The sequence below is a fragment of the Prunus persica genome, chromosome G2 (genome assembly GCF_000346465.2).
Source record: "Prunus persica cultivar Lovell chromosome G2, Prunus_persica_NCBIv2, whole genome shotgun sequence".
Classification (NCBI taxonomy): Eukaryota; Viridiplantae; Streptophyta; class Magnoliopsida; order Rosales; family Rosaceae; genus Prunus; species Prunus persica.
In genome coordinates this window covers 11,366,405-11,377,366 of record NC_034010.1, presented here as the reverse complement: position 1 = coordinate 11,377,366, position 10,962 = coordinate 11,366,405, and the positions used below count along the sequence as shown (strand labels likewise).

Genomic DNA, 10,962 nt, shown 5'->3' with positions numbered 1-10,962 from the left:
GAAACTGCAATGCAGTTCTCCACCAAAATCTGTCTCAAATCTGAAAACAAGCATTGAATGGCAGTCGAAACGATTATCCCTCATTAAACAATTGTATAATTTCATTACTTCAAAAAAGAATCCCAATATCCAATTAGACGCGGTGTAGCCAATTACAAGCAACTAAAACTGCAAATACAAGTTTTGCAAAAAGTGCAACGCAGAAACTGCCTATATATTCGCTAACCCATATCTAAAATAAAAAATTGTCAAATGAGAAGGAGTGTTCATATAATAGCCTTGCAAGTCTTCCTATTGTGCCCAGCAACACTGCACCGACTGCATTTCAATGGCCTTTTAAATTCACCAAAAACTTTGATCCTCTTTGTTGGTGGTCTTCCGGCTGGCCTCTTTGTAATTGGCGGAAGCACAACTCCAGCGGCAGAACCATTGCTGCCCAATCCTTTCCCAATATCTGGAATAGGAAAAATAGGACTCTCATAGGCTTTTCGAAAGAAGTCGGTTTTGTAGTAACACTCCACGTAATCATAAACTGAATCTCTCTTTGCTAGGATTGCAGCCACCGCATGTGTGCAAGGAAAACCGTCAATTTGCCAAAGACGGCAAGAACAAGTCCTTTGCTCGAGATCAACCATCACAGAATAATCAGCAAATACTTCAAAAACAGTGCTATTAGAACGACGAACTGCCCAAGTCCTACCGGCCTCCGCATTTTCACAGAGTCTAGTCTCCATCTCCGGACACAAAACTGTTGTCCACTTCTCCGCTTCAATTCTTCGTTGAGAATTCAATACCATCAATTTCTGTCGAATCCCTTCTATCAAAGGTAGCACCGGCAAATCTCGAAACACACCAACCCAATTATTAAAGGACTCCGCTAAACTGTTTGCCATCTCCCCATAACGCATTCCTTTGAAAAATGCGTTGGCATAGTGATCTCTAGACAAATCAGATATAAATGTCTTCACTTTCGAACTCCCAACAATCACCAACTCCTCCATTGCTACCTTAAACTCTTCCTCCGTAACAGCATATGCGCATCTACTAAATAAATTGATAACACGGTCTTGGAGCAGTTTCCCATAACCTGACTTCGGGTACTTTGATATCAAATTCTGTTTGAGGTGATAATAACAGTAAGAATGAGGCCATCCGGGAAACACAAACCCCATTGCATTTAACAAACCTTGATTGCGGTCCGAGAAAAAGGTCACCACTCTCCCCATCGGTAGCAATATAGAAGCCAAATGTTGAAGAAACCAAGTCCAATTCTCCTCTGTCTCAGAATCAACAACTCCAAAAGCTAGAGGATAAAACCCTGCAAAACAAAACCAAAAGCACAAGTATAAGCAAAAAAAGGAAACTGCAGTGCAGTTTATGAAAACAAATCTGCTCAAAAAAGGGAAACTGCAATGCAGTTTCTGCTAAAAATTGCAACAAATGAAAATCTGCAATACATTACAGTAACCATACCTTGATTTCCATTCTTTCCCGAAGCACACAGAAGCTGCCCCTTGTACTTGCTCTTCAAAAACGTAGCATCAATGAACAACAAGGGTATGCAATATTGAAATCCAGCAATGCAACCGCCAAAAGACACAAAAAACCGTCGAAAGCGATTAATTCCAGCTTCACAATCAAGAGTGCAGAGAGAACCAGTGTTAGTTTCCTTTACGGCGTCCGCATACCACACTAACTCGTTGAAGGACTTCGACTCATCACCGTGAACGTCCAATTTAGCTAACTCTTTGCCAAACCATGCGTGGTAGTATGAAATGTCTATACCATAATAATCTTTGAACTCATGTATAATCTCAACTGGCTTCAGCTCTGGTTTTGCACGAATTCTGTCCACAATGAGGGAGGACACCACACGAGACCTCATCATCTTACTCTTTGATTCCCGTATCCGACCCGCACATGTATGAACATTATTTAACGTCCGAATTACAAAACTGCCAGTAGCTTCACAACGAGAAGCATAAACACGCCAGCTGCAACCCTCCAATTTCTTATTCGAACAAACAGCAACCACCCGCTTCTTGTCATTGCCGGCATATTCAAAATTAAATCCTACTTCAAGAGCGTACTTGCACAATTTCAACCGGAACTCCTCTGCACCACCGTCAAACTTCTGCCCCACATGATGTATGTATGTCTCCCACTCATTCGACAACAAAGGCTTAGCACTTGCTCTCTTCGACCTGCCCAAAAACTCGTTTCTGTCTTCGACAGTACTAGAACACGACGACTCGCCCTTTTCACATGCTATCAACTTCTTATTTACACAAAAATCACCACTATATTCACTGCTCCCGCATAAATCCTTCACTAAAATATCAACAGTCTTCTCATTTGATATCAACAAAAATGTCCTCATCAAGTCCAAATCGCTATCCGTTTCTAGAAAACAACTCGGATAACTGGGCACCGAATACCGTAATGTGAAACAACCCAACTGCAAACCCCTAAACCTCAGACACAAAGTCTTCAAAATATCAACCATGGATGACTCTGATGAAACTGAAAACATGATGGTTTCCGACTTATATGTGCACTTGGCAATGACACACACCTCCATTAGCCTTGAAAATGCAAACAAAACAACAAACAAAAACAGAATATCAAAACACGTTTGACTTCATGAGCAGTTATAACATTCCCATAAACCCTAGCAAAAAGCACTCTGAAATTGAATTATGGAACCAGAAACTGCATTGCAGTTTCTGGTTCAAAATTTGCTACAAACAACCAGAAATCAAAATGCAAAGACAGTACTGAATATCAAAACACGTTTGACTTCATGAGCAGTTATAATATTCCCATAAACCCTAGCAAAAAGCACTCTGAAATTGAATTATGGAACCAGAAACTGCATTGCAGTTTCTGGTTCAAAATTTAGTACAAACAACCAGAAATTTTGAATCCAACGATTTTGAATGGTTAATCCCTATAAACGAAGCAAAACCTAAACAAAGAGTAGTTTTGAATCCAACGATTCATCCATTTTTCCAAAAACTGCATTGCATAAAGAACAACAGCAAAAATGTGTAATCCCTAAAATCGAAGACAAATCTGTGTTAGAGGGTCATTTTCTTACTGTTTTTTTCCCAAGAGAGTGAAAATCGCTTCGATAGTCGTCAGTGGTTGTCGTTGTTGGTGGTGGTTTCTGCTCGTCGTCGTTGCTGCTCGTCGTTGTTGCTCGTCGTTTCTGCTCGTCGTCGTTGCTGCTCGTCGTTGCTGCTCGTCGTCGAACGAAATTTGCCTGCCAAACGAACGAAATCTGCTGCCAAACAACTGAGCTCGAAGACGAAACAGAGAAGAATACGAAGCTGCTGCCAAACGAACGAGAACGAAAACGAAACAGAGAAGTCGCGCCTTGTTTAAACATTCAGGGGCAAAAGCGTCATTTACTGTATAGGTTTACAAATGGGCCAACGAATCTGGGCCTCTCTTTGGGCTAATCCAAAATAGTAATTTTTTCCTAGGTATTAAAACTAAAACCAAAATATCCAATATCTTACAAACTAATTAATAAAGTTAATTATGTCTAAAACCTAATTTTTCTTAAAGCAAAAGGCAGAGAATGGTAAAACATTCAAAATACCAGAAAATGCCCTTGGTTAATGCAAACATTAAGAATTGCAATTATTAATTAAATGAGGATAATATGGTAAATTCACAATTTTTCGTATTAAAAAAATTAAAAATAAAAGAAAATTCAGATAATGGGTCCTATTTTTATGGAACACAAATATTCATTATCTATATATATAAAGCAAAAGGCAGAGAATGGTGAAACATTCAAAATACCAGAAAATGCCCTTGATTAATGCAAACATTAAGAATTAAAATTATTAATTAAATGAGGATAATATGGTAAATTCACAATTTTTTATATTAAAAAAATTAAAATTAAAAGAAAATTCAGATAATGGATCCTATTTTTATGGAACACAACTATTCATTATCTTTTTTTAATTCTAAAATAAATTTAAATTTTTTTAAAAAAAGCCTCTCGCAGGCGCAGAAGCGCGTGCAGAGAGGCTAGTCTTTTTTAATTTTAAAATAAATTTAAATTTTTTTTTAAAAAAAACCTTTCGCATGCGCGGAAGCGCGTGCAGAAAGGCTAGTGACAATAATAGTGTATCAATTGTATTTGTTAGAAATAATACAATCCAAATTACTTTGTTACATCAATTCCTGCTGGCCCTTAGTTAAGATGGAAAAGGGGCGAGGTTGGTGTAGATCCTATGTTTATAAGTCGCTTTCTCCATCCCATTTTCTCCTCTGAAAAGTTTTCTGGAAAACTTGAATTTGTAATTATGCTATCCCCTTCCAATTTTTATACAGTAAGAGGGTAATATTACATAATAAAAAGTACCTATTACAATCTCCAAAAGCGTTACCTTTTGGTGTGGACCATCTTGGGGTGACATAAATGCATTGGTTAGCTGAACTATTGTATGTTTAATTTTCAGGGAAATAGATGAAGCTCTAAGACCAGGCATATATGCTTTAATAGATACTTGCTCAGTGTGGGAGCATATATTTTCGTCTCCAATCAGGGCACGCCACGTGGAAAAGAAGATTATCTCTTTAATTAATTAATTAAACCAGTTTATCTGGCTAATTAATTAATTGGGATAAATATCTTAATTAATATGATATTATCTTTATTTAAAGAGATAATATCATTAATTAAGATATTATCCTAATAAAGAGAAGATAATATCATTTAAATCAGATATTATCTTTTTAAGAGATAATATCATTTAATTCAGATATTATCTTCTTAAGAGATAATATATATTTAATTCAGATATTATCAGGCCCAACTGGATTCCTACGAAACCCTAGCCCCGAGGCTCCTATAAATAGACGACCTCATTCATCATTCAAGGTACATCAAAACCGACATCTAAACCTACTCCTTATACCAGAGAAAAATACCCGAAGCTCTCTCTCCCTCTCCACTCTCCATATTTTCTCCCCACGGCTCCGGCCACCACACACGGCTCCGGCCACCCGGTTTACACCCTACATAAAACTCCGTACCCTTTGCTTAGCTATTGTTTTCCTACAAACACTCGAACTAACTTAGGCATCGGAGGGCCTTTGGCCAACACCCCCCGGGTGTGGTCTATTTACTCCAGTCTTTTTTACAGGAATCGAGGAAGAGAGAGAAGGAAGATCGAAGGTTGAAGGATCTAGAAGCGAATATTCTCCCGTGAGATTATTTGCACAAACATTTGGTGCTTTCATTGAGAGTGCGAGTTATACTCAACGCGTGCTTAAGGAATCCGTTCCTCCTATTTTCCAATCCACCGAAGCCTTCCAAACAACCATGGTTGGAAGCAAGCGCACGAGGAGCAAAACCGCCGCTATGGCTCAATCCGTGACGGCCCAAAGCTACTCCTCCCACGATCCCGCGATCGACATGGCGGCCCCACCACCTCTCGCCGCCATGAACCCTCAACAGCCACCCCGTGTGACTGGAACCACCGTACCGGCCTCCGCCGCCGTCGTACCCTCTCAAGGCCCCATGCCCGGACCTAGCCACCTTCATAGCACCACCGTTGAGCATGGTGGAACCTCACATCCAGTTACGCATACATCCAACGAAAACCTAGCCCGTGTGCAATTAGGCTCTACACATTTCTCTCCTCCCGATCCACGAAGTCAAGCAGCCACGCACACATCCAACGAAAACCTAGCCCGTGTGCAATTAGGCTCTACACATTTCTCTCCTCCCGATCCACGAAGTCAAGCAGACCTTAATCTGAGAGTTGACCAGCTAACTCAGAGAATGGACGACCAAAACAATTTGATGAGGCAATTCCTCAATCAAATAAATTTGGCTCAAAACCTTGGCCTTGGACAACAGGGCGAAGAGAGAAGGATAAACGAACGCGCCGATAGGCAGTTCGGTGGGAACCAAGCAGGTCGAGCAGAAGTAAGCAGACAAGGAAATGCGCAACAACGAGATCAGCTCGCGGACATGTCGCAAGCATCCGCAAGTCACACTCAGAGCAGACGAAGTTTCCCATCCAGATTGAATTTAAGGACCAACGTGCGCGATAGGCTGGGCCCAAGACCTGACATCCACGCTCGCCTGGGCCAGCATGAAGACGTTCATGAAAGGCTAGGCTCCCAGGGAGGTCAACTTGACGGCCATCGAGACGAGGATCGAGAAGAAAGGCGATCTGCTGCTCACTCACAGAGAAATATTCACGAAAGGATAGGCCCCCAGGGAGGTCAACTTGACGGCCATCGAGACGAGGATCGAGAAGAAAGGCGCTCCGCTACTCGCTCTCGAAGAACCAACTCTCGTCACCAAGCTATTGGAAATCCTTCGCAAGCGCAGTCCACCAACACGCCGCCTAGACAGCGCAACCGAGAAGGTCGACCCTCGCAAGCCAATGACGAAGTGAATCAGCATCGTCTAAATCGCGAAGGTCATCAACATGACCGACTAGCCATGCGTGCAGAAGACGTTGAAAAGCTTGTGAATAACCGACTTCGAGACTTAAAGATTGGCGGAAATTTCGAAGACGCACTACGCATTGAGGTAGACCAAGCAAACTCCTCACCTTTCACCGCCAAAATCGAGCAGGCTCCCCCCCCCCCCCCAAAAAGATTCTCAACGCCCTCTTTCACATGCTTCAAAGGCGATTCCGACCCTGAAAGTCATCTGAAGCATTTCAAGAGCCTTATGATCCTCTACAAAATCGAAGACGCGCTAATGTGCAAGGTGTTTGCAATGACTTTGCGAGGAGCAGCTCAAGATTGGTTCCATACCCTGCCATCCGGGTCGATCAACAGCTTCAAGGAGCTTACTTACGTCTTCACTAAAGAATACACTTCTTATCGGACGATCAAGAAGAACCCTGACTATCTGTTTAACCTGCGCAAGAAGCCCGAGGAATCCCTTCGAGATTACATCAAGAGGTTCAAAGTAGAAAAGGCCAACATCGTAGGGTGCGATGACCAAATCGCATCCTCTGCATTCAAGAAAGGTCTTCCAGCAGAACATGACTTATACCGCGAGCTGACTATCACTCCCAGCCAGACTCTGGAAAAGGTCTTCGCGACCACAGAACGCTACGCACTCTGGGATGACGATCGAATCGCCGCGAAGAAGTCCACTGAGCAGGGACAAAGACAAAGGCAGGTCACGCCCACAAAGAGAGGCCACGACGAAAGAGAACTACACCAAGTTCTCTATCCCCATACATCAAATTCTAGCCCAAGTGAAGAACAAACCTTGGGTAAAAAGACCGCCACCCTTGAAAGGAAATCCGGACAAGAGGGATACCAGAAAATATTGTGCCTTCCATGCGACACATGGGCACAATACGACGCTTTGCTTGGAAAGCGCATCTCAAAGAACTCGTAAGAGAAGGACATTGCACGGAGTTCATCGCGAAGCAGGCCATCCAGCAGATAGAAGACCGCGATACCGCGAAGGAGCCACCCCAGAAGGTCATAAGGATTAACACAATCCTAGCCGACTCTGAGAAGTCCGGACTGACCAACAAAGAAAAGAAGAGGAAGATCAAACAGGCTACTATGATCTCCCAAGTCTCAACTAGTTTCTCACTAGCAGAAGACGATCCCGTGATCGGCTTTCAAAAGAAAGACTTAATCGGCCTTGATCTACCGCACAACGACGCCCTTGTCATCAGCATTCAAATCGCTCAGGCCATGGTCGACCAAGTCCATATAGATGAGGGCAGTGCAGCCAACATCCTACAATTGGCAGTCGTCCAACAGATGGGCTTAGAGGCAAAGATCAATAAATCAGTCAAGTCGCTGACTGGTTTCAATGGCGCAACGACGGTTACCGTTGGCACGATAGATCTCGACGTCTACTCTCCACCTGTAATCAGCTCGCAAACGTTCATGGTCATTGATGAAATCTCACCCTACAATGGCATTCTAGGCAGACCATGGATCGGCAAGATCAACGCCATCACCTCTGCCACACATCAGAAGATTCGCTACCCAATCCCTGGGGGCGGTATCGGCCAGATCAACAGTGATCAGGCAATGGCAAGAAAATGCTCAGCTCAAGGGCTGAAGAAAAGCAAGCAAACACAGTTCCTCCCTGTGAATCAGGCAGATCTAAAGGGAGTAGAACAAGCAGAGGAGAAAGCAGATCTCATTCCTGACGGCCGAGCAGACCAGAAAGGAAAGGGAATAGCTACTCCCCAATAGCAGTCAAAGAATCAGGATCAAGTCGAGGGAATCCGTCCAGAGGTCTCTCCTGAAGAAGGATGGAAGCCCGAAGAGGACGTTGAGCTAGTACCCCTTGATCCTGACAAGCCAGAGAGAAAAGCGCGGATCGGCTCGCGCCTAAGCCATGAGGAAAAGATAGAGCTTGCAGCCTTCCTCCGGAACAACAAAGACGTATTTGCATGGTCGCCATCCGACATGCCTGGCATCGATCCCCAGATCATCTGCCATCGCTTACACGTCAACCCAGCCATCAAACCTGTAGCGCAGAAGAGACGTAACTTCGCCCCCGAGCAGGTTGCCATCATTGAAACCGAGATCGATAAGCTTCTAGCTGCTGGTTTCATCGAAGAAGTCTCCTACGCAGAATGGCTGGCGAACATTGTTCTAGTGGCAAAAAAAGATAAAGGTCTGTGGAGAGTGTGCGTCGACTACACCGACCTCAACAAGGCATGCCCTAAAGACAACTTTCCACTGCCTAGAATTGATCAGCTCGTCGATTCAACTTCCGGCAACCAACTGCTAAGCTTCATGGACGCCTACTCCGGCTACAACCAAATCATGATGCATGAAGATGACAAGGCTAAAACCTCTTTCATCATCGAAAGAGGTACATACTGCTACAAAGTCATGCCCTTTGGGCTGAAGAACGCCGGAGCAACCTACCAAAGGCTGGTGAACAAAATTTTCAAGGAGCAAATCGGCAAGACTATGGAGGTCTACATAGACGACATGCTAGTCAAAGCTCCCGAGCGAGCAGACCACATCAAGAACCTTGTCGAGGCATTCAGCCTACTCCGAAAATACAACATGAAGTTGAACCCGAGCAAATGCACGTTTGGAGTCTCATCCGGCCGATTCCTGGGATACTTAGTCACCCAAAGAGGAATTGAAGCACATCCAAATCAAATCAAGGCTATACTCAACATGAAGTCACCTGCCACAACAAAGGAGATACAAAGTCTAACGGGTAGGGCGGCAGCCCTCAACCGATTCCTCTCAAAATCTACCGACAAGTGCAGGCCATTTTTTAAAGCCTTGAAGAAAGGACATAGGGACAAGTGGGATGACGAGTGTGAAGTAGCTTTTCAAAACTTGAAAACCTACCTCACTTCACCTCCCTTACTCTCAAAACCGATACCAGGCGAAGACTTATACATCTACCTGGCGGTGTCCGACTCAGCTGTCAGCTCAGCTCTCATCCGAGAAGAGCTGGGGGCACAACATCCGGTATTCTACACTTCAAAAGCTCTCCTTGATGCAGAGACTCGCTATCCGAAAATGGAGAAGCTCATTTTTTCGCTTGTAGTTTCCGCGAGAAAACTAAGGCCCTACTACCAAGCACACCGGATAATTGTCATAACAGAATTTCCTTTGAGATCGATCCTCCACAGCCCCGACGCTTCTCAGCGACTCATGAAATGGGCTATCGAACTCAGTCAATACGACCTCCTCTACCGGCCGAAGACTGCTATAAAAGCCCAAGCTTTAGCAGATTTTGTTGTAGAGTTTACTCCGACAGCCGAAGAAGAGAAGATGGTCACGAAAAGCAAGGAAAAAGCAGACGACACCTCCCCTGCCGATTCAAACCTACCTAACGACATGTGGCAATTGCATGTAGACGGAGCATCAAATCATAAAGGATCAGGGGCAGGCGTCGTCATAATCACCCCAGACGGAACCTTGTTGGAACAAGCCATCACACTAGGCTTTTCTGCGTCAAACAACGAGGCAGAATATGAGGCATTGCTCGCAGGACTGCGCCTAGCAAAAGAACTGACGATCAAGAGATTAGCCATCTACTCAGACTCCCAGCTGATCACGAATCAAGCCTCAGGCGAGTACATGGCAAAACATCCAAGAATGATTCAGTACCTCGACAAAGTCCAAGGACTTTTGAAAGAATTTCCTACTTTCACCATCCAACAAATTCCACGGGCAGAGAACACTCATGCAGATGCGTTGGCAAGCCTAGGATCAGCGCTGGACAGCCAGTTCAGACGCTCCATCCCAGTCGAACACCTTGACCGACCAAGCATCGATGAAATAAAGCCAATCGACTCAATGCAGATCGATGAAGACCCCAGCTGGCAAGACACCATCATCGACTACTTGGTGAATGGAAATCTGCCAATGGATAAGTCCGAAGCTAGGAAGGTCCAACAGAAAGCCGCGAGATATTACATGCAGGGCGACAAGCTCATTCGCAGATCATACTCCGGCCCTCATCTCACTTGCATAAAGTACCCTCAAACACTTGAGGTCCTTTGCAAAATTCATGACGGCGAGTGTGGCAACCACTCTGGGGGCAGGTCACTCGCCCAGAAGGCCCTAAACGTAGGCTATTTCTGGCCTACTATGCGCCATGACTCTACTGAATATGTCAAAAGATGTGATCGCTGCCAACGGTACAAACCAGTTCCTAATCTGCCTGCCGAAGTCTACCATCCGCAGAACAGTCCGTGGCCTTTCATGCAATGGGCCATCGACTTAGTAGGCCCCATGCCAACGGCACCTGCCAAGAAAGAAATGATGATCGTCGCCACTGATTACTTTACTAAATGGATCGAGGCCGAAGCTCTATCCTCTACTAAAGAAGATGATGTGGAACGATTTATCTGGAGAAATATTATCTGCCGGTTTGGCTGCCCACAATCACTAGTCACCGACAATGGCTCGCAATTCATCGGCAAGCAGATCACTGCCTTCTACAAAAGGTACGGC

At 44.3% G+C, this 10,962-nt stretch overlaps 3 protein-coding genes across 3 annotated transcripts in view; 2 read left to right on the top strand and 1 right to left on the bottom strand.

Annotated features, from left to right (window-relative positions):
* LOC109947315 (DNA ligase 1-like) overlaps positions 1-57 on the top strand; it is a 1,720-nt gene extending 1,663 nt beyond the window's left edge. Inside the window, exon 5 of the mRNA XM_020557256.1 lies at positions 16-57. Coding sequence (XP_020412845.1) covers positions 16-57 — 42 coding nt within the window. The remainder of the gene's footprint in view (positions 1-15) is intronic.
* LOC109947314 lies at positions 233-2,581 on the bottom strand. The gene is made up of 2 exons (XM_020557255.1): positions 1,474-2,581; positions 233-1,318 (listed from the first exon to the last, which is right to left on the bottom strand). Exons 1-2 carry the CDS (start codon positions 2,579-2,581, stop codon positions 267-269), a joined length of 2,160 nt encoding a protein of 719 aa, XP_020412844.1. The 3' UTR covers positions 233-266.
* Positions 8,437-10,962, top strand: part of LOC109947313 (uncharacterized protein K02A2.6-like) — a 4,330-nt gene continuing 1,804 nt past the window's right edge. Inside the window, exons 1-2 of the mRNA XM_020557254.1 lie at positions 8,437-8,749; positions 9,860-10,696. Coding sequence (XP_020412843.1) covers positions 8,437-8,749; positions 9,860-10,696 — 1,150 coding nt within the window. The remainder of the gene's footprint in view (positions 8,750-9,859; positions 10,697-10,962) is intronic.

Coding starts and splice junctions, on each gene's coding strand:
- LOC109947314 (XM_020557255.1), bottom strand. CDS start 2,581: ATGGAGGTGTGTGTCATTGCCAAGTGCACATATAAGTCGGAAACCATC. Junction 1,319..1,473: donor GGGAAAGAATGGAAATCAAG/GTATGGTTACTG, acceptor TTTGTTTTGCAG/GGTTTTATCCTCTAGCTTTT.